Source organism: Ahaetulla prasina, chromosome 6, assembly GCF_028640845.1.
Source record: "Ahaetulla prasina isolate Xishuangbanna chromosome 6, ASM2864084v1, whole genome shotgun sequence".
In the NCBI taxonomy this organism is placed as follows: Eukaryota; Metazoa; Chordata; class Lepidosauria; order Squamata; family Colubridae; genus Ahaetulla; species Ahaetulla prasina.
In genome coordinates, this window is record NC_080544.1 from 70,512,518 (window position 1) to 70,536,456 (window position 23,939).

General features: G+C 36.9%; 2 protein-coding genes and 1 long non-coding RNA gene across 3 annotated transcripts in view; 1 reads left to right on the top strand and 2 right to left on the bottom strand.

Annotated features, from left to right (window-relative positions):
* CROCC2 (ciliary rootlet coiled-coil, rootletin family member 2) overlaps positions 1-11,533 on the bottom strand; it is a 114,087-nt gene extending 102,554 nt beyond the window's left edge. The window contains exons 1-2 of the mRNA XM_058187539.1: positions 11,455-11,533; positions 470-620 (exon numbers count right to left, since the gene is read on the bottom strand). Coding sequence (XP_058043522.1) covers positions 470-620; positions 11,455-11,508 — 205 coding nt within the window. The 5' untranslated portion in view covers positions 11,509-11,533. The remainder of the gene's footprint in view (positions 1-469; positions 621-11,454) is intronic.
* Positions 11,534-14,177: 2,644 nt separating this feature from the next.
* Positions 14,178-23,939, top strand: part of MAB21L4 (mab-21 like 4) — a 31,612-nt gene continuing 21,850 nt past the window's right edge. The window contains exon 1 of the mRNA XM_058187156.1: positions 14,178-14,776. Coding sequence (XP_058043139.1) covers positions 14,272-14,776 — 505 coding nt within the window. The 5' untranslated portion in view covers positions 14,178-14,271. The remainder of the gene's footprint in view (positions 14,777-23,939) is intronic.
* LOC131200437 (uncharacterized) overlaps positions 16,129-23,939 on the bottom strand; it is a 33,480-nt gene continuing 25,669 nt past the window's right edge. The window contains exons 4-5 of the long non-coding RNA XR_009155618.1: positions 19,756-19,803; positions 16,129-16,258 (exon numbers count right to left, since the gene is read on the bottom strand). This is a non-coding gene — a long non-coding RNA (uncharacterized LOC131200437). The remainder of the gene's footprint in view (positions 16,259-19,755; positions 19,804-23,939) is intronic.

The window sequence follows — 23,939 nt, forward strand, 5'->3', positions numbered from 1 at the left end:
AGCATCAACATGTGTTTTGTCCTTTCTACAATAGAACTGAGATGTAATGTTGGCCAATTTCTACACTCCCTTGGTCAAATGGAGGGATTGCTACTCATCTCTTGGTGCAATCAGGATCACGGTGGGCTATTATAGAAATGGCTTATGCTCATTTAAGGAGTGATTGGGAATGATAGCGCAGAAATGGATCCAGTCACTTTTCCAAGTCAACAGCCACCTAATTGATACTCTGCCAGGGAACCATAGGAAATTAAATATTTTACTGGAAAGAATAGATGACAAGCTCTCTTTTCACATTTTTTGTGAAGGAAATTCTGGGAGATACTGGAACAACACATCCAGAACACATCCAGTAAGGAAGTCAATCCACTCCTAGTATCAAATTATGAATTTCAGTCTCCCCACCTTTTCCCTGCATTTGAATCCACACAAATTATCTGCTAAAGGGATATCCAATTTAAGGCAGTACCTGAGGATAATGGATCAGATAAGCTTTCCGTAATAATCTGTCGAATTCTGGCTGGGATCGTTACAGGTGTAGACTTTTCTCCTTCCCCTCGCACAGTCAATGCTTTGTCATCTCTGCTTGCTCTGGGATGCAGCACTGTTTCTTCTAGGGTCTGAAACACACTCAAACATCAAAACCAGGCTGAAAAACATGTGGATTTTAGTCAGCCATTGATGGAAGATGGATTACTTGGAAATACTCCTCTATATCTATGAGTGAAGATATATATAGGGATGAAGGTCTCTCTCTCTATATAGGTATCTATGGTTTCTGGAGTGCTGCACAATCTGACCTCCAAGATTCATGGCAATTTAGTTGCATAGTCTTACTCTCCCCAGTCAGCAACCTTTAATATATGGCTAGAAAGAGGTGGGGCTGGGAAACTTTGCAAGCCTGAGAGTAGACGCAGCATCATAGCTCAGCTTTACCCTCTCAGTTTAATATGCATTCAGCTTGTACAAGATCTGGTTATTCAGATCCCAGCCCTTTATCATCATGTTGATGAAGCATCCTAACCTTAACCACAGTAAAAATATTACTTTAAACTTGGAATATGTAAAGACTTTGCTACAGCAATGGTTGAGAGAAAGGGAAGCTTCATGAATATCTAGCACAATACCAATGAAGAAGAAAAATAGTAGATCTCAAAAGAAACCAGCATGGATGCATAAAAAACTATCTGACAAATTGAAAGACAAAAAGGACAAATATAAAAAGTGGAAAGAGGGGCAAATAACTAAGGCAGAATATCAGCAAATAGCCCGAGCCTGTAAAGATGAAGTGAGGAAAGCTAAGGCTCACAATGAACAAAGGCTAGCGACAAAAATAAAAAATAACAAAAAAAGCTTCTTCCAACATGTTAAAAACAAGAAAAAAGTCAAGGAAACAATTGGCCCATTGCTGGGAGAAAGTGGCAAGAAGATGACAAGCAACAGGGAGAAAGCAGATCTACTTAACTCATATTTTGCATCTGTCTTTACACAAAAGGAAAAAACAATCCAACCTATCAAAAACAGCACTACAAAAAACAGATTAGAAACACAAGTTAAAATAGGGAAGAAAATGGTAAGTGAACACCTGTCTACCCTAGACGAGTTCAAATCACCAGGACCGGATGGATTACACCCCAAGGTTCTGAAGGAACTGGCAGACGTGATCTCAGAACCACTGAACTATATCTTTCAAAGATCCTGGAGCACAGGGGAGCTGCCAGAGGACTGGAAAAGAGCTGATGTAGTTCCCATCTTCAAAAAAGGAAAAAAACAGATCCAGGAAACTACAGACCTATCAACCTGACTTCAATACCGGGGAAGATTCTGAAAGAAATAATCAAGCAACGAATCACCGAACACCTAGAAGCAAACAAAGTAATAACCAAAAGCCAACATGGGTTTGTCAAAAACAGATCATGCCAGACTAATCTTATTGCATTCTTTGACAAAATGACAAAATTAGTAGACCAGAGGAATGCTGTCGATATAATTTACTTGGACTTCAGTAAAGCATTTGATAAAGTAGACCATAACCTACTACTAGATAAAGTAGAAAAATGTGGGTTAGACAGCACCACCACCAGATGGATTCGTAACTGGCTGACCAACCGCACTCAACGTGTAGTCCTCAACGGAACTACATCCACATGGAGGGAAGTATGCAGTGGAGTACCCCAAGGCTCTGTTTTAGGCCCAGTACTCTTCAACATCTTCATCAATGACTTGGACGAGGGATAGATGGGGAACTCATCAAATTTGCAGATGACACCAAGCTGGCAGGAATAGCCAACACTCCAGAAGATAGGCTCAAGTTACAGAAAGATCTTGACAGACTTGAACATTGGGCGCTATCTAACAAAATGAAATTCAACAGTGAAAAAAGTAAGGTTCTACATTTAGGGCAATTAAACAAAATGCACAGGTACCGTATATGTGGTACCTTGCTCAATAGTAGTACCTGTGAGAGGGATCGTGGAGTCCTAGTGGATAACCATCTAGATATGAGCCAGCAGTGTGCAGCAGCTGCCAAAAAGCCAACACAGTTCTGGGCTGTGTTCATGAACTCAGAATCATGATCACGTGAAGTGTTAATATCACTTTATAATGCCTTGGTAAGGCCACACTTAGAATATTGCATCCACTTTTGGTCGCCACGATGTAAAAAAGATGTTGAGACTCTAGAAAGACTGCAGAGAAGAGCAACAAAGATGATTAGGAGACTGGAAGCTAAAACATGAAGAACAGTTGCAAGAACTCTGTATGCCTAGTTTAATGAAAAGAAGGACTAGGGGAGACATGATAACAGTGTTCCAATATCTCAGGGGTTGCCACAAAGAAGAGGGAGTCAGGCTGTTCTCCAAAGCACCTGAGGATAGAACAAGAAGCAATGGGTGGAAACTGATCAAAGAAAGAAGCAACTTAGAACTAAGGAGAAATTTCCTGACAGTTAGAACAATTAATAAGTGGAACGACTTGCCTGCAGAAGTTGTGAATGCTCCAACACTGGAAATTTTTAAGAAAATGTTGGATAACCATCTGACTGAGATGGTGTAGGGTTCCTGCCTAGGCAGGGGGTTGGACTAGAAGGCCTCCAAGGTCCCTTCCAACTCTGTTGTTATGTTATGTTAATATGTCATATACAAAAAGCTAGCAGTAAGGGGTGTTTCAGAATAAGTCTTTTGTAGAGTCAGGACTAGTAAGTAATTAGATGAGAGAATTCCAGAGAATACCTGACAAAACTCAGATTATTTTTAAAAAAAAACAAACAGAAAGCACAAAGGGCAAATGACTTTCTTACAGTTATCTCTTCATGTTGTGTATGCCATATAGTACCTATTTAATAGTAACTATTCAACTTTTAATGATCAGTACAAAAGAACATTTTGGTAGTGCCAAACAGGAGTTCCTTTTAGAGAAATATTTTTAGACAAAATATTACAGATTTGAACTTTGACTCTAAAACATTTTTGAAGGAAAACTGAGACTGTTTACTAAAAAAAAAGCAAATGGATTTTACCACAGAATAGTCTAAGGGACCAGATGAAGACTTTCAGAATCTACCTCTGATTTTAAAGTCGGCTTTTCCTTTAAATATTTTGCCCCTTCAGTCCACAATTTTTTCTTCCATAAATCATAAGAGTTGTTTTCAACTTATTTAGCTTTGCACACTATGCCAGTTGACCAATTTATAAATTTTTACAAAGTAAAATAGTTACTGTGCTTTGTTTTGGCTTTATAGGAATTTTTATTTTTTACTTTTTATCTATGCCAAAACACATGTAATATACTGAAGAATGTTCATGTTCCTTGTTGATATTCACTTGGTATTTATTATAGCAACATTCTTATCTATGGTAATTAAGCTAAATAAATACATATAAGAACACTGTTTTTAAAGAAATACATTCATTTATAGTAAAACATGAGACCATCTTATTTTACACATAAACTGAATCAGTTAGGGTATATATTGTCTAGTATATTATTGTGTGCATATTGTAAGTGTTTTATATACTAATGTTTTCTTCTGTGCTTTTTTTATTTTGAAAAAGAAAATAATAATAATAATAATAATAATAATAATAATAATAATAATAATAATAATAATAATAATAATAATAATAATAATAATAAAATTTTGAATTTATATCCCGCTCTTCTCCGAAGACTCAGGGCGGCTTACATTGTGTTAAGCAATAGTCTTCATCCATTTGTATATTATATACAAAGTCAACTTTTATTGCTCCCAACAATCTGGGTCCTCATTTTACCTACCTTATAAAGGATGGAAGGCTGGGACTTGAACTTGCAGTAATTGCAAGCAGCTGTGTTAATAACAGACTGCTTAGTCTGTTGAGCCACCAGAGGCCCATTATAATATAAATATAATATAATATAAAAATTCATTTTTATAACATGTTGGACTCTAATGAAATAATGTTCCTGGCATTTGGGATTCTTCTCTCTGTTGTATTCTGTTAGGAAATTATATCAACATACCACTACTGAAAATGATGCTCTAGACTTTATTTTTATCTGTAAAATTTCAGAGAGTGTATTCTCTGGTAAAATAGCAATATTGTTGCTATTTGAAATATATTATTCCCTGTTGTGGTTATGCCTTTAAAGTTCTGGACAAATACAGAAGAAGAGTTTAATTTATCCCAGGAGATGCTAGCAATTTATGAATCTCTTGTGAAGTAAGATGAATTTGATATTTAAGCAGACTACAGTGAATAGAAACATTTCTCATCTTGTTGACAAAGATATCCAGGTGTCTGTTTGTGTAATGATGCTGTAACAATGATACTTCACTGATGCAGCTCTACTGTGATTATAGGGCAAGAATATTTTGGGTACTATCGTAATTTCTGCTGCCTTTGAAGTTTAAAAATACATAAATAAATAAAACACAGTAGAACTACTGAACCACTTCTGTATTTAAAAGTCTCTTCTGGAAATTAAAAAAAAAACAGTCAAGAGGCTGCTGGCAATGAGCTTTATAGATAGTATAATTTTTTTAAAAAAAGTGAGAATCTAAAAATCAGAAGAGAAGTGTTAGGGAAGCCTTTCTGTATGTAGTGTGAAAGAAATAATATAGCAAACCAGATGTCCATTGAATGTAGTCCATTGAATGTAGTCGAACAACTAGCCTTGTGGTGCAACCAAAACAATCTGGAACTGAACACACTCAAAACCGTAGAAATGGTGGTAGACTTTAGGAGAAACCCTTCATTACTTCCACCTTTCACAATACTAGACAAAACAGTATCAACAGTAGAAACCTTCAAATTTCTAGGTTCTATCATATCGCAAGATCTAAAATGGACAGCTAACATCAAAAACATCATCAAAAAAGGACAACAAAGAATGTTCTTTCTGCACCAACTCAGTAAGCTCAAACTGCCCAAGGAGCTGCTGATTCAGTTCTACAGAGGAATTATTGAGTCTGTCATTTGCACCTCTATAACTGTCTGGTTCGGTTCTGCAACCCAACAAGAAAAACACAGACTTCAGAGGATAATTAGAATTGCAGAAAAAATAATTGCTACCAACCTGCCTTCCATTGAGGACCTGTATACTGCACGAATCAAGAAGAGGGCCGTGAAAATATTTACAGACCCCTCGCATCCTGGACATAAACTGTTTCAACTCCTACCCTCAAAACGACGCTATAGAGCACTGCACACCAGAACAACTAGACACAAGAACAGTTTTTCCCCAAAGGCCATCACTCTGCTAAACAAATAATTCCATCAACACTGTCAAACTATTTACTGAATCTGCACTATTATTAATCGTCTCATAGTTCCCATCACCAATCTCTTTCCACTTATGACTGTATGACTATAACTTGTTGCTGGCAATCCTTATGATTTATATTGATATATTGACCATCAATTGTGTTGTAAATGTTGTACCTTGATGAAGGTATCTTTTCTTTTATGTACACTGAGAGCATATGCACCAAGACAAATTCCTTGTGTGTCCAATCACACTTGGCCAATAAAAATGCTATTCTATTAAAAAAAAAAAATCTGACAAAAGTAAAAAATGCATCTCCTTCTGCTAGCTAGCATACAAACATAGCCATTATTCTACTCTTACAATTACTGAATGCCTGGGGTAATTTATTAACAAATTGGAAGGGGGTGGGGAGTGGTTGTGTTTTGTGTTTAGAGGCTAAAGGGAAGGATTTGATATATGCAAAATCAACAGTTCATTGATTTCTTGCTCAGACATCCCTAGATCCTAGAATTCTCTGTCAATATTGTTTGTTTTGCTGTAATTGCAAATTTGGACTCAAACTAGGTGTAGTTTGTTATCCAGGCCTGATGTCTGCTATATTTTGGAGATTTCACTTGTCTCAATAGGTTGACATAATACTATCCCTGAGAAACTTAGAAGCATGTTTTATTAGGATTGTACTCATTGTATTTGCATGCAAATGTGTAGTCATAAATGTATTATCTACTTATTGTTCTATCATGAAAAACAACTGTAATTATATAACCCATGTGTAAAATTAATGTATATTTTCTAGGTGTCATTCTTGGTATGGGATGGGGACAGACTGAAAATCTTATCTGATTTCTTAATATGAGTAAATATCAATATTTTAAATATGAGTAAAAGAAAGATAACTGTAAAGAAATTACCCAAAGGTTATGATCTAATTAAATACTACAATAAACCAGCATTTTTCAGTCTCAGCAACTTTAAGATGTGTGGACTTCAAATCCCACAACCTTGGGAATTCTGGGAGTCAAAATCCATACATCTTAAAGTTGCTGAGATTGAAAAACATTGCACTAACAACATAATGCACGTGATAGCTAAAGTTGTAAAACTTGCAAGAAAAAGAACCCTGAGGAATACATAGTTTTGTAAGGGAATCATCTCTCTTTAGCAAATTGTACCGTTTATTCTAAATCATTTTAGCCTTTCTGCCTTTTAACATAACAGATGCTGTGCTTGAATATAAAAAAATGTGATAGTTGCAAAAATGCCAGTTGTATAACTGTAACAGTCAAGCTGCCTATCAACAAAGGCACGGATTAAAAAAAAGTAGCTTGGTAATGAGTTACAGCTGTACCATGGAGCCTCTGAAAAGGGACCATGGAGAGAACTGCTCCCTTTGCAGTGGGAGAGGCTGGCACAAATGAGGCAGCTATGGAAAAAAATCAATTGGGTCGAAGTAACAGCCAATACTGTCCATTCACAAAAAATGAAAGAAAGTGTACCCACTAATAAGTATCACACAAATATAAATCTTGTGTAACTTTGAGGTGATGTTCTCATGACTTACCAATCGTTCACTTAGTCATAGCTTATATAATTAACCTATTCTGTTAGTTACACTGAATAATAAGTGAACTATTTCTTAGTTGGGTTCATACAATATGCCAAATAGCTAGAATGCTATTTGGTAGTTTGTAGATTAGCACAATGGGAAGCTGACATATTATTTTCTTCTACCAACATAGATTAAGAATGACTGTGACCACATCATTAATATCAAATGTATTACATTACTGCATTCAGTTTTGGTCACCGCGATGTAAAAAAGATGCTGAGACTCTAGAAAGAGTGCAGAGAAGAGCAACAAAGATGATTAGGGGACTGGAGACTAGAACATATGAAGAACGGTTGCAGGAGCTGGGTATGTCTAGTTTAATAAAAAGAAGGACTAGGGGAGACATGATAGCAGTGTTCCAATATCTCAGAGGTTGCCACAAAGAAGAGGGAGTCGGGCTGTTCTCCAAAGCACCTGAGGGTAGAACAAGAAGCAATGGGTGGAAACTGATCAAGGAAAGAAGCAACTTAGAACTAAGGAGAAATTTCCTGACAGTTAGAACAATTAATAAGTGGAACAACTTGCCTGCTCCAACACTGGAAATTTTTAAGAAAATGTTGGATAACCATCTGTCTGAGATGGTGTAGGGTTTCCTGCCTGGGCAGGGGGTTGGACTAGAAGGCCTCCAAGGTCCCTTCCAACTCTGTTGTTATTATTATTATTATTATACATTTCAAATAGGATAGAAAAACCAGTTACAGCACAAAAGGTTTTATATCCTACTCTTGAAAGTACCTTTTTGGATACAAAACTGGCTGCTATGTTAAACAGTTGTACAGGTTGTCCTCAACTTACAACCATAATTGAGCCCCAAATTTATGTTGCTAATTTGACAAATTTGTTAAGTGAGTTTTGCCCCATTTTACAACTTTTCTTGCCCCATTTGTTAAGTAAATCTGGTTTTCCAGACTTTGCTTGTCAGAAGGTTGCAAAAGGGGATCACGTGACTCCGAGACACTGCAACTGTCTGTTGTGGTCCACCAGCAGTCTGCGGAGCTGGCAGCAGAGTTGGACTGTAAGGAGGCTGGGGAGGACAATGGGCCAGTCCTTGGAGTCAGGGGAGGGCCCAGATAAGGGTTCTGTGTCAGAGACAGAGATGGGGCCAGGGCCATCTGGGAGTGATGCATAGACTCCGGAGCCTCCAAAGGCGGACAGCAGAGAGGCAAAGAAACAGGAGGAGCCTGTTCCTAGTGCAAGTATGTGAAGAGCTGCCCGAAGGCAAGAGCAGCTAAAGCAAAAAGGACGACTCGGGAGTAAGGCCAGGAGATTATTGGCCCCTCCCATAAGGCTTAAAAAAGCAGCAACAGCTCTTGGGCTCTTTGTAGGAAAGCAATGTTGCTACATTTGTTTCTAGTTCGCGTCTCTTGTTTTGGAACTTCATGGGGCTTTGCTAAGAAAAGCCTTTGGCAGGGTGCCACGGAAGATAAGACCGAAGACCTTTTTCTGAAGGATTTGTTTTGAAATTAATTTGGACTAAACTGAGAATAAAGTAATTCTCAGCTGTTCTAATAAGGTATGTTTGTTTAGGACTGATTGTGTCTGGTAATAACTACTTGGGCCTAGGTCACAACACTGTCATAAATGTAAGTCAGTTGTCAAGCATCCGAATGTAAATCACGGAGATGCAGCAATGGTCATTAAGTGTGAAAAATTGTCATAAGTCACATTTTCAATGCCCTTGTAACTTTAAGCAGTCACTAAATGAACTGTTGTAAGTCGAGGACTACCTGTACTATATGTATGCTCAATTACATTTCAAAGATTTCTTGTCCCCTTTTTCTAAGAGCAATCTAATTTAAGTACTGTATTTAAGAATTGGCTCCTTTGAAGTCCTTCACAATTAGCTAAAGCCGTGATGGCGAATCTATGGCACACATGCCAGAAGTGGCACACAACGCCCTCTCTGTGGGCATGCGAGCTGTCACCCTAGCTCAGCTCCTCTGTGCATGCAAGTCCACTTCCACTGGCCAGCTGGTCTTTGGATCTCTGCCGCACATGCGTGGGTGAGTGGGGCGTGTGCGGGTGTGTGTGTGTGTGCATCCATGGGGTGTGCGCGTGGGGGTTGCACACACATATGCAGGGCAGGCACATGCACGGGGGCCATGCACACATTGCATTTTGGGGGGGTCAGAGGCATGTGCATTCATGCGCAAGTGCGCGCTTTGAGCATTCAGCCCGGAAAAGGTTAGCCATTACTTAGCTAAAGCTTGCTTATGTTATTTCTACTGAAAATGCTGGCCTTATTAGCAATTCCTGGGTTTATACAATATAATGGTGGAGTCTTTAAGCAGATCTAGCCTATATATTGTATGTTTATTCTGAACAATATAGAGAGAGAGACTTGCAACTTATTTGCACTTATTTAAAGTGGAATATGTGTGAAAAATCCAAAACTGCCTTTCTAAACAATTTTTGAATACTGCTAAAATTAGAATGTAACTTCCAGGGTTATTATTTGTTTTGCAAATTATTCTAGGAGAATGTGTTTAGTTTCCTCTCTGGTGATCTAGTTTTATATTCCCAATGGAACTGTACCCAGTGAATGAGAAGTTTGAATTGTATGCATCTGAATTCTATGGATGTTCACTGAGAAGTCTAGTTAAGTTCAGTAAAAACCATTGCAAAGTTTAAAGCACTATGAAATTGCACTCCAGAGCTGCAATAGTTTCTATGCATATTTGGGAATGAGTCCCATTAAGCACAATGTGCTTCCTGAGTAAACTTGCATAAAAGAATGCTGTTAATTGTTTGGTTACTTGGGAAGCAATTTTCTTGCACTCACTACTCTTTTGTTCTTAATCTCAATTCTTAAATCTTACTGCCCTCTAGCGTATTTAAAATGTTGACAACTACATAAGATCCAAGACAACTTTACTCCATGCAAGAAAAAAGAAATACTAATTGTTATTGATGTTACTGATTATATTTTAAAATATCAGGAGATGTAACTTTTGGCAAAGCTTATGGCTTTGCAATAAATATCAGTGTTCTTTAGATTACAAAGAGTCTGAAGAAAAATAACATTGTATTATATGGCTGGTCTGGATATAATAGTAGGCATAACAATGTGTTCACATAATATGGTTAATTTACTTAATCATGCTTTACTGAATAAACAAAACTGAATGGGTTTATAAAGCCTACAAACATAAAACCTTTGCCCATAAATTGAGTGAGAAACTACAATAACTTTGTTTACAATATACAAAACTACAAATAACTAAACCACTCTCTATTTTAACATACTGACCTGCAGAATCTTTACTAAGTATGGCCTCATAGTTTCTATCAACTATCTATTATAATACTTGACACAACTTTCCTGCATTCCAATTTAATTTAGCCACAACATCAAACTTTTCTTATAAATGTTCCATGTAGAAAAAGCATGCGAAATTAATCTTGTTCACAGAGCTTCTCCATTTAGAATGGAATAGAATAGAATAGAATAGAATAGAATAGAATAGAATAGAATTTGAAACTACTTAAGAAACAGCAATCTATTTCCCTTTTCCAAGCCCTAGACCTTAGTATGTATATGGTCCTTCACTTACATTCTTCTCACAACACCTTTTGGGGTAAAAGATATTGTAGCTCATTACGCTCCAACAAACTGTGAGCCACGAGAGAGTAGAATTTGGAATTATTGACTCCTAGGTCAATATTCTAATTATTACACTGGCATTATTACACTGGCATTTGCATCAAGAGACCACTTAAACCGAAACCCATAGAATAAAGTCAGTTAAAGTTATTAGTCTTTTTTTAAAAGCAAAATTAGCATTCCATCAGCCCAGGAAAAAAAAAAACTGCAAGGGACCACCCTAACACTCTCACCCTCCTTATTTCACTACCCAAGCTGAACATCTGAATTATGCTTTAAGGATGCAATATATTTCCTCCTCCTTCGCTGCCTCCCAGGTGTCCCTTTAGGAATGGAATTTTGAGAGGTAGGAGTGGGTGAGCTTAGTCCTGTTTTACTTTGAAATTAGTCAGTTAGAATACTTTATTTGGCCACGCGTAATTAGACACACGAGGAACTTGTCTCCCGTGCAGGGATTCGAGGGAAGGTATTAAAAAGCTGCTCTTTCACTAACCTGGATTGCGGCTTCCAACCTTAAACTTGGCTTCTCCACATTTCCCTCGCTCATCGCTCAAAACCGGGCCGAGCCCGAAGAGGGAAACCAACACTAGCCTAGGAAGACTTCTCGCTACATGCAGAACAAGAGAAGCGCATGCATATTTGTGTCCCAACTAATCCGGTGTCAGTGACTGTTGATCCTTCTTCGCTACCTTTTAGAACGGAGGAGGTGTGTAAGAGACCTGGCTCTAGTTGCTAAGGCAATGAGAACGCCGAGTCCCTCACGTTGTCATAGAAATAGAATGCACCCCGGGGTTGCCACGGTGACAAGAGACGCGGCAAACCAAACTGTTTTCCTAGGTCAGGCTGCAGAGAAAATGGGAGATATTCTATTCACAGGACAATTGGACGCTCTCTAGAAGACAATCTGAACCAAGAATCACATCCACAAAACATTCGACACCACCTTTTACTATTCTACTCGACAGTATATTTCGGCGGAAAACTTTAGCGATTGAATCTTTATTTTTTAAAAAACTCATTTTTTTTGGTGCAACATTCATCTCATTTCCTTATTAATGTGTTATAGTTATGCAGGATATTCTAGGAAATATATTTGATTAATCATATTACATTTTATTTCCATATTTATGATAGGGATAATTAAACATGTAGACAATTTGTAAAGAATTTATTATCAGTATTTTGTGAAGTGGCTTTCAACATAAATATTAAATCAGTGTACCTCCAGCAATGAATTCATTTAAAACTTTTTTTTGGAAAGCAGCATGTGTGGGTCCATATGTTTGCTATCGAGCCATAATTTCCATCAATCTTATTAGCATAAGCAATAGCTGTTGGGAGCTGAAGTCCAATTTACCTGAAAGATAGCAGATTGGAAAAGGCTGCTCTCAGGAATCAATTACAGACAGTATTTCCTTTTTCTTGATATTTCCTTTTTTAAAAAAAATACAGTAAAGTGTGGCACTTGTATATTTTTTTTCAAATCAACGTTGATTCAAAAAAATTCCTGACTTAAATGTAAAGCAATGCATAAAAAGATAAACATTTTAAGTACATTATATAAAATCACTAGTTTGTAACATTCTTGAAGACAAATGTGATATAGTGCAATCTTAAACTTGTTTTCTCAGAACTAAAACACTTTAGTTTCTCTTGTGATCTTTTTACATAACTTTTAAAAAAGAAATTTAGTAAATTTAATTTTGTTCTGTGTCTTTGAGTTTCTTTTACATTGATATATGTTGTAAGTACATATTGATTATGTGCTATTAAGTTGTTGACTTCTAGCAAGCACATAAATTTTGTCTAGGATGTCCTGTCCCTATCTTGGTCTTTCTGATCTTCAGAAGTGCACTCTTTGTTACTGTAACTGAGTCCATCCACCTTGCTGTTAATCATCCTCTTCTCCTTTCTCCTTTCATCGTTCCCAACATTAGTACCTTCACCAGAGAATTCCTTCTTTGCACAATATGTGTAACACAGGATAATTTAGGCCTGGTTATTTGTAGTTCCAGTGAGACTTCTGAGTTGATTTGTTCAATGATTCATTTCATTAATTTATTTATTCAGTGGCTTTATAGGGTGCCCAACTCAAATAATGAGACTGGGCGATATGCAACAAAAACCGAACAGTAAACAGAAAAAAACCCATAGTTACTCAACATTTTTTAAAAAATCAACCCAACATATAAAATATAAAATGGCAATTGAACACAATAATTAAAACAACCAAAAGGGGATTCCACTCAACTGGACTCCAATGCCTGAGCGGGCCAGACTAGGTTTTGATGGCTTATACAATAGCGAGCAGATTTGGGGTGACTACTGTGGATCAGAGCAGGGAAGGGGGACCATTAAAGAACATAGGGACAGCCATCAAAAAGGTGCAATAAGATGGCAAAGTTTAACAGAGATAACGTGGAATGTGCAATCCCTATGGAAGTGTGTGAGGTGGACAGATGGTCTTGGGCGAAGGTGTCCCACAAGTAATCCAGCCCCATGTGATCTAGGACTTTAAAGGTGATAACTTGCACCCAGAAGCTTATTGGGAGCCAGTGTAACTTGCTGGGTAATTGTCACACGGGTGTAACAAGCGGTGTCCATAACTACCTGCTTTACTGCCTTCTGGATCAACTGAAACTTCAAGGACAGCCGCATGCAGAGCATATTGCAACAGTCCAAATGTGAGTCCACTAAGGCGTGAGCGACCACCCAAAGTGTTGCACAATCATAGTAGAATTACCATTGGCAATATTACTTTGATAGCCTGTTTATATTTCATTAGGCCATATTACCCAGGAGTTAAGTTGATGTATATGATTTTCCTTCACCACAAAGTTTTCTGAGATGGTGACTACTGTTGTGGTGAGCTTTGTGACTGAGTGGGAACTGAACACTGGGTCAACACAGCTGAATTAGCCCCATTTTAATCTGTATGGATTTATTCCAGTAAACCCAGTTTTTCAGGCTAGCTGGGTAGGACAAGTCTGATGTACCAGAAAATAATATTGAGACAACCGGATGCCTCAGCTATATCACCTAAACATACCAGTTTGACTGTTTTAAAATAACTTGGCACTTTATCAACTATGAAACAGGGAAACAGGAGAGTATTTTTAATGCATGAGTGGAATTTTACTGCGTATGCTGCTCCTCCCTGCTCTAGTCCTCCTGGCCACACCTTTCCCTCCCACCTCTATGCATATCATGGTTTTTTCAGGGCTGTACCAATGTTTTTGTCTGCTTCCAGAGCTACCTTGGGCAACAAAAGGATTTACGGGAGGAATTTCATCTCTGCCAACCTTCCATCATGGCGGAAAAGGTTCCTAACTGGCACAGCTATCTTAAGGTGATTCAGTCCCGTGAATATCAGAGAGTGCAGCATTTTCAAAAGGCAGAAAACATTTTGTTTATTGTACTGGAAAGAGTCAAGACAATGGATCCTAGAGTTATAGTGGATTATTCAAGAAACTTGGAAGCCTTGGAATTTTCCCTCTCCGCTGCAGAAGATGAAGTTACCATGGAGGTTCCCTTATGTGTCAATGCTGAAGTTCTCCTGATGCAACCATGTACAGATGAACAAAGTAATGCTGAGAATGTTACTCATAGGAATTGCCAGATCCCAGGACCATGCTATTTAGGGATACCTAAGCAAGAAACCAACCTAGAAAACTGGACCAAAGAAGATGTGTTCAGTGCTGTGGATCACGCCGATTCCAGGGGACACATTGTGCCAGGCAAAGTTCTTCATCTCCTGAAAGAACTGATAGTTGCTGCCATTGTTCACTGCAAGCATCAGAATCTTATTAAGCCAGGTACTGTCTCAGAGGTAAAGAGCAAACGATAGCAAGCTATTTAAAATATTTTAAAAAATCTTTATTCAGGATTAGCATTAGGATTGGAAGAATACAAGAGGCTAGATGTAAATTAGTAATCAAACCAGCATGTTATTCTTGTGAGGGTATATGTTATAATGTATATGTTGTGCTATTCTGTACCACCAAGTGTGTATGATAAAACACACTGGAGAACCAGGAAGAACAATATAAGTGGGTATAGTATACAGTTATCCAATTAAAGTGTGCACTCACAAAAGGTTAGCATTTGCAACAGCACACTACCTTGTTTTAATATATATCGTAATTGAGACATGGTGATTATATGGTTGATAAAAACAAAATAATAATAATACAATATTAACCACAGGCATCTATGTAACTTGTAATTTCACTGTAGTACAGATGAGTTCCCAGTGGCCAGTTTAAGAAAACTGAAGCTAAACATTAAAAAGGATTACCTTGCTATTGCTACAGAAAAGGAGGTAGGATGAAAGAAAGAAGCCTTTATGGTATTCTCTGCTTTAAAAAAGAAGTATTCATTCTCTCATTACATATTACAGACTTTCAACAGTGCTCCTAATTAAAGGATCCAGCAAATGTGCAAGCATTAGTGAAAGAACTGTGTCTGGCATACTAATTATCTCTGACAATGCACTTTATTACATTATACACAAACCAATGAATCCACAAAGTAGTTGATTCCCAGATACTAAATGCTTGCTTTGAGTACTCACTAAATGTTGACTCTCCATCATAGGGATCTAGACTTGAAGGAGATTTGAAGATTATTTTGTATTGATTTATTTAATTGTGTTCATGTCTACCCAATCTAGCAACCTAGATTCTGGACAGTTTATGAAATCATATATTAATTCAAAGAAAATCCCAGCAGGAATTAGCACAGTATTCAAAATTATAGTAACATAGCAACCAACTGGTGCCCAATTGCCACAAATAGCAGATACACACCATACACACATACAAAAGTGCTCAAACAAAATCATGTTGGCAACTTTATGAAAAATCAATAGAAAACTTGTCAGGAAAGTCTCCCATGGATAGTTATTCCATTATGTTGGGGCCATTACTGAGTAGAACTGACTACCTAGGACATTCTCTGTTTGATGCTTCTGAGGGATAAAGCCCTAAGCATCTTTGTCCTGGAAAACTACATGGGACAAGCAATATCACTTTGAAGGAAATATCACCAAGGAACATTGGAACCAAGTAACAAAGAGCTTACTAGGTCAAAACCAGAAATCTGAACTCAACTTGGAAATTTATTGATAACCAACGCGATGGAACAGGTGTTATATTACAGTAGTAGCTCTTAACCCAATATCTTGGACACTGTTGGGTCATTTTCAAAGGCAACCCCATGTAACATGAATTGCAGGAGTGTTTCTTAAAGTGTGGTCCTAGGATCCCTAGGGTTTCCCCCAAAAACTTCTCAGGAGTCTGCAAAATCAAAATTATTTGTTAGCTTAAGTCAAAAATTTATTTATTAAATTTACATGTTGAAAATAATACAATATTAAAATCCTATCAAACAGTCATGAGAAGCGGTAGCGGCAGTGAATGGATGAATAGCTTGAATTAATGCATAGGTAAATTGCTATTTGTTCCATTAATTTGAAGAAAACACAGGCTATCAGCTATTGTATCAACAATAAAATATATCTGTTATTTTGTTGTAATGCAGAAGAAAAAGGAACTTCATGGTTTCTTCTATAATATGGGAATCTTGAATTTTAGAACTAAATGTTTTTGTCTGAGATGCAATTAATTTGGAGGTCACTTTTCTTTTTTATCTTGTATTTCTTTAATATTCCCTTAGGCTTTATCCTTGGTGATACTTTCTTCCTGCTAATAAGGCTGGGTGTGATGTTTGTTGGATATCTAGTTAAATGTAGCTCTTTAATGCAACATATTGCTTAGATTAAAACACATTCCAGTACTGAGATTCTGGCTTGATCTTGCAGTTGTACATTATGTAGTAATAAATTTCTTTAAGAAGTATATTAGACAATGCATCAAACTATGACAACATTTCTGTCCAGGAATGCTGAACATGTTATGGCAGATACTAGAACTTGAGCCTTTGGCATTATATATGTGACAGCTTACCAACAAACTGTAACCACTGAAAAATCGACTCAGGGAGCAGAAATAGAAGAGGACAATCGTCTATGTAAGGAGGGATGCAATTTTGACAATGCTATTTTAAAATGTTTAAAATACTATTAGAAGTTCAGTAAGCCCAAATACTATGGTAAATTCTCTGGATCTGAAAATAGATGACTGCATATTAATACTTTAGAAAGAATAACTATAATTTAAACGGAAATATGTGGCTGTAATTTAAATAGAAAAGTACTGCGACCATAGCAAATGGCATTCCAGGTCAGGACAGGTCAATATCAAAAACTGTAGAAGAAATTGCTACAAATTACTGTAACAATATTATGATTAGGGTAGGTAAACTTCATTTTTAAATTAAAAATGTTTATTAAATTAGATATTTATATTATATTTTAACATATATCTGTTTTGGAAAATATATATATTTCAAACATATTGTTATGAATTTCTATTATATTCTGCTTAGGATAATGCAGATGAGTTAACAGAATACCTAACCTTTAAAAATGCTAAGATAAAAAGGATAACACTAATAGGCACACAAGATTATTAGTATAATCTGAAAACTGATAATGGTTGTTCATCTAGCACAAAATAACAAATATTTTCCAAATATTCAGAATAATTGCTTAAGCTATAGCTGATACAGCTTATAATAAAATCACCTGCTTGCTTGGCAGCAGGATAATTGTGTCATTTTGGGGATGAAAATTCATCTGATTTATTCAAATAATTCAAAAACGGCTATCTGAAAATACTGTAGAACTGAGGTGTCAAACAGGATTTCTTTGAGCATCAGACCAACATTGTAGTTCTCTTCCACAGGGAGGGGGGGGAGACTGGACGGGTGCCTCCTGCAGCATCCTGCCAGCCAAAACAGGGTGTAGGAGGACCACATGCACCCCCTGCACCCCATTTTTGGCGTGGATGGCCTCTTGCAGCACTTTGCTGGCCAAAACAGCAGGCCCCCTTGTGGCCCATTTATGGCATAGTGCTGCCGGTGGCTGTGGAGGCCGAAAAAGGAGCCTGGGCAGGCTGCATGTGGCTCTCCTGAGCTCCATTTTCAGCCAGCAGAGTGCTGCAGGAGACCATTGAGGCTGAAAACAAGCCACACGGGGGGCTAATGTGACACCCCCCCCGTGGCCCATTTTGGCTGGCAGAGGCACCCCAGGCTGGTGCTTTGATATTTCCAAGCTGGCCCTGCTGGCCAGATCTAAGCACCCCACGGGCTGGATCCGGCCCGCAGGCCTGAGTTTGACACTCCTGCTGTAGAATGAACTGAGTAGACCTTTCCAAATTGGAAGAGCAGCCATGTCACTGAACTAGCAGTTCAGTTGTTTTAAATGTTTTCCCATACTGTTTGTTTGTTTATTTCATTGTATGGACAAGAGCTTTACAGGCACCACCAGTTAAATAATATTAACCAGTTAATAAAGTTAAATAATGTTGTTATGGTAACACACACACACATACCAATGTCAGAGAGCTGACAGATTGCTAGATCTGAATGGTAAGAATCTAGATCAAAAGATGGCAGCAAAGGAATAAAGAACATGTTAATTTTTTGCTGACACCTAGTGCTCTTTCAGAATTACAGGAAATAATTTAAAACTGTATCAGAGCAAACATAAAAACAGAGTAATAATCATAACACAACAAGAACCAAACATAAAAAGTAACAGTTGCACCAAACAATTAAAATCTTTTAATAAAGATTTTCTGTTAATTTTTTGCTGACACCTAGTGCTCTTTCAGATTTTTGCAGCCCTGATCTGGTAGCCCTATTTGTATGATATTCCAAAAATGAATACTGGCTTTCTCTTTAAGTACTAAAGAATGCTTTAAAAGAATGCTTTAGAATTTTAGAAGAAATGTTTTACACCTCATGAGAGTGAACATGTCATCTCTGCTAATCGTGGAAGCACCCACATTTTTTCAGGCTTATAAAAATTTGGAAACGGGCCCAGCTACTTTAAGAATAGCAAAGTAGTGATGTTTGCATAAGTCCCAAAGAGCTTCCTTTGAGTCATTTCTGAAGAAGGCAAAGCCCTACACGTTGAACATTAATCAGAAGTACTTCATACCTCACATTGGCATGGCACCTTTCTGTTATTCATTAAGGGAATGTGACTTGAAAAAAGTACTACTTGCCTGACTTTAATGGGTGGATTCCTTAAAATGGTGGTAGCTTTCTTTTTTTTCAAGCTCCCACTGATGCCTGAAAAGATACAGGTGCTCTTAATCAAATCAACTCAGTTGGCTCTGTACTACTTATTTCTTATGGTGCATTATCTAAGGAGAGTTCGCTGGGCTGGAAATGAGCATATATATTTGCCCTAGTTGGCTTACTTTAAAATTTAGCAGATGTTTTTATAGCTCTCATTTACACTTATAACACTCACACTGTGTTGTTATCCAGTCTCAAATTGTTCTGCTCAAAAGCAAATGCTTATTAATTATGATGCTATACTTCGCTTGGGATAAGTTTTTTCTTGCTTAAGGGACTTAGTTGCTGCTTGTTTTTAAGGGAATACATTTTTCTCCTCATGTGACTGCTGATTTCCAATCTGCTTGATGCTGCTTGATACTGCTACACCCTACAGCAATGTTTTCTTAGGTACCTGTATCAAGCCAGGAAGGATTACAGGAAATGATTTAAAACTGTATCAGAGCAAACATAAAAACAGAGTAATAATCATAACACAACAAGAACCAAACATAAAAAGTAACAGTTACACCAAACAATTAAAATCTTTTAATAAAATTCTAGAAGAATTGAAAAGGTATCTGCTATTTGAAGAATATTTACATACCTATATACTATACACATCTTCCAGCCAGGGCAGGATTTTAATTTGTTTCTGAAACAGAGGAAGTATATTACTAAAAAGTCAACAAAACAGAATGCAGATTTCTATAATCTGAATATATCATTTTATGTGTGCATCATTAGGCTATACAAAATTGAAAACAATTAAAAACCTATACAAATTGTGAAATAATTCCAATAAGTGTATCTCAGCAGACAATGATCAGCTGACTTATTTTTCCTATTTAATCCAGATTCTTATTGTTAGTGGGCAGCCTCATGGCTGTGTTCCCCCTTAATACAATTCTGTAGCTTAAACTGAACATGGACAGACATGAAAGATATTCAGAACAAAAGGGCCAGCACAGGGTTGGGACACATATACTTGGTCTCTATTCACTTCAGATCAGATTACAGAGTCATAGAATTGAAATAAGCTATTTATATTCAGCAGGTCTATGCCTCTATTCATTGATTCAGATTTAAGTACAGGTAGTCCTTGATTTTCAACAGTTTGTTTACTGATGGTTAGAAGTTACAATGATACTGAAAAAATTGACTTATGACCATTGCAGCATCCCCGTGGTCATGTGATCAAAATTCAGACACTTGGCAACTGACTCATATTTATGACAGTTGCAGTATCCTGGGGTCGTGTGATCACCTTTTGTCATCTTCTGACAAGCAAAGACAATGGGGAAGCCAAATTCACTTATTAACTGTGTTACTAACTTAATTACTGCAATGATTCACTTAATAACAGTAGCAAAAAAGGTCATAAAATAAGGCAAAACTAATTTTAACAATTGTCTCACTGAGAAACAGAAATGTTGGGCTTAGTTGTGATCTTAAGTTGAGGACTCGTTCTACTTTTCACACACATTTTATGAAAGCAGATTACCACCTCGTTACCTGATACCATTGACACGAGTTTTACTATTGGGATTCTCCGTATCTCCATCATCTTTCACTTGGAATCCTATATATTAAATCCATCATTCGACATCTTGCACTCTGGTCTGATGGAGCAGAGGTCTTGATTTTCTTTTGTGTGTGATAACTTTGAAAATATTTAAAGAGGGCCATATGTTTTTTTAGCTCTCTTCCCAAGGCCAAACAAACTAGGCTCCTTCAAACTCTTTAAAATACTTAGTTTCTAGGACATTCTAACAGCTCTTCTCTGAACTTATTTCAAGTTTCTAAAGTATGTTGTGGATAACTGGATACAGTACTATACTGAAGTGTCTGATCAAAACAAACAAACAAACAAACAAGAAGTGGAACTGTTAGTCTTGTAATTTAGAAACGATATTTCTGTGATGTAGATACAAAAAAATGTTCATTTGCCTTTATGGTGGTGATATAACACACTGACTTCATTTGCAATGAACTATAATTATTTCACAAGTACTAATATTAAGTTATTTTTCATTTTATTCCATGCATTTGTTTTTCCCCCCGAGGTCAGAACTTTGCTTTTGTCCTTATTCAATTTTATTTCTGTTATTTTCAGCTATTTCTCTCCCCTGTCAAGGTCACTTTGAATTTTGTCTTCTAGCATATTAGCTACACTATTCAAACTTATGTCATCTGCAAATGTGATTTCATTCAAGTCAAATGAAGTCATTTAATCCAAATCACTAAAACATAAATTTGAATGAGATAGCTATATCTAAGATATTAATAAAATATTGAAAAAGTTGTGGATCCAGTACAGAATCTTGTGGTATCAATTATCACTGTTAATAAGGAGACACTGATAAGCGATCTTGGAGTACTATTTTCCAGCCAAATACATATTTATTTGTCATGATATGCTACCTCTTAATTAATTAGAATTTCGTGAGGTACTTTGAAATCAAGATACTGCTGCTATTGATCTTGCCTTTTTATATTTATTATTTATTCAACATATTTCTATACAATTTATCTTATCTAAGTGACTTTGGATGGCTTCCAATAAAAAAAATATAACTCAAGGCAGTGAACATAACTAATACTCCTTCCTCCTATTTTTTCCAACCAACAACCCTGTGAGTCAGGTTGAGATAAGAGAGAATAACCCAGTCAGCTTTTGTGTTCAAGGGAGGCCACAATTTCTTGGTTTCTAGGCGAACACCTTAATTACTACACCAATCTGGCTCTCAGTAAGATCTACTGTATCTGTATCATTCCCATATTCTGTTAAGAAACATTCCCTATTAAAAAATTAGGTGCTGCAATGTTAATATAGCAAGATTTATTCTTTATAAAACTATGCTTTTTTCTAGTAATGACCACAATGTTTTAAGGTACTTATTTACTTTCTTGTGGAGAAGACTGCTAAGTAGCTCTGTCTTATATATAGTATATATGTACATTAATATACAGTTTAATTTTGTTAAAGCTTACTGCTAAAACTCTTTATCATCTGCTCTAGAATTTTCCATGATACTTATTTTTGCTAGATAGTTCATTTTGAAAACAGTGGCATTTGCTTCTCCAAGCACATGACACTTCACATATCCTCCATGATTTATCAAAGGCAATACATAAATGATCTGAATAAGCCTTTACAAAAAGTAGAACCAGAATAAAACCTAATGGTCCAGTGAGAAGTGAGCACAATGCTGAGCACAATGAGGTAGTGAAAAACTAAACGGAAAGGAAATAAGGCATAGTTGCTTGGACTGAATAGAGCTTGCCAAAGTTCTGTTATAAACTTCACTCATTTTGTATTTAGCTTATAATTTATATTATAAAACATTCAGGTAACACACATTATGGGTAATCTGGCGATAACAAGAGAGAAGAAATGGGTTCAATTGAATATTGCCTGGTATCTCAGTAGCCTTCACTATTTATCATAGTATCTATTGGGATAGTCTCTGAGGGTTGGGAGCAAGGGTGAAATGCTACCAGTTCGCACTGGTGAACCAGTAGCGGTGGCAACACGAAGCTCCGCCCACCCACCTGGATGTCATTACTTCCTGGTTTTAACCAGGAAGTAAACTGTTTTTGACCCTCTGCGCATGCGCAGAGGGTCCAAAGTAGCACGTGATGCGCACGCGTACACTTCTGAACCTGTAGGGAAGATAAGTAGATTTCACCCCTGGTTGGGAGTGATGATCACCATTTGGTGGTGGTTCTCTTCTTACTTAAAGGGGAGGTTCCAGTTGGTAATGGTGGGAAAAGATTGAGACCGAGGATCTTTTGCTGTGGAGAGTTGCTCGGCTGAATGTTCTCATAATAATTTATGAATGTTGGGAAGGTACATGCTGTTCAGTGTTATCAGTATATGATAGGTAAGTAAATAAAGTAGTCCAGGCACATATTTTTTCCTCAAGTTTTACTACACTATAAGAAGCGAATAAAACATTATAAATACAGATATCCTCTGGATACAGTGGCAGTCCTGCAATATAAACTAGAAATTGTTAACACTATAATGGTTTAGAATTAGATAAGTTAAACTTTTAAAGAGAAGAAGAAAAGTTTATATTAATGATGAATATAATTTCTAAAATATTACTAAATATATGGTTGCTTGAATTGTACAATCCAAATTAAATGTGGCATTGATAACAATGGCAAAAATAGGTTTATACAGAAAAGGCAGTTATAAGATTATGAGGATTGTAGATTCAGAGATAGGTCAGAAAAAGGCAATACAAATTTGTTTTCTGCCCCACTCTTCTAATAATGTTCTTGGAAGACAAATTGAATAAACATTAAATACTGAAAAACAGATGATGTGGGGGAAAAAACTAACATGTTTGCATTATGTGAATATGCATAACAGGTCAGGGTCTGAACAAGTCCCAAACTCTTTCTCTTTGTTGTTTCCCCACAACTAGCAGTTATTCAAATAAGAACTTGAACAATGCACATGGATTGTCAACACCCACTGCTAACTCTATTATGCATACTTATGTTGATTTCAAAACACTCTTTAATTTTTTTTCTGCTAATTTTGTACAACTTGGTATCCTCTAGATCAGGGGTGTCAAACTCATGTCGTCATGGTGGCATCATGTGACATATCACAACTTCCCCACCTTCGCTGAACCGAGTGTGGGCGTGGTCAGCATGTGACGCATCCTGCCCGCGGGGCATCAGTTTGACAGCCCTGCTCTAGATGAATGGACTATCAGGTACAGCAGAGTTATCTGTGGTGATGGGGATTGTGTTCCTATATCAGGAGGATGC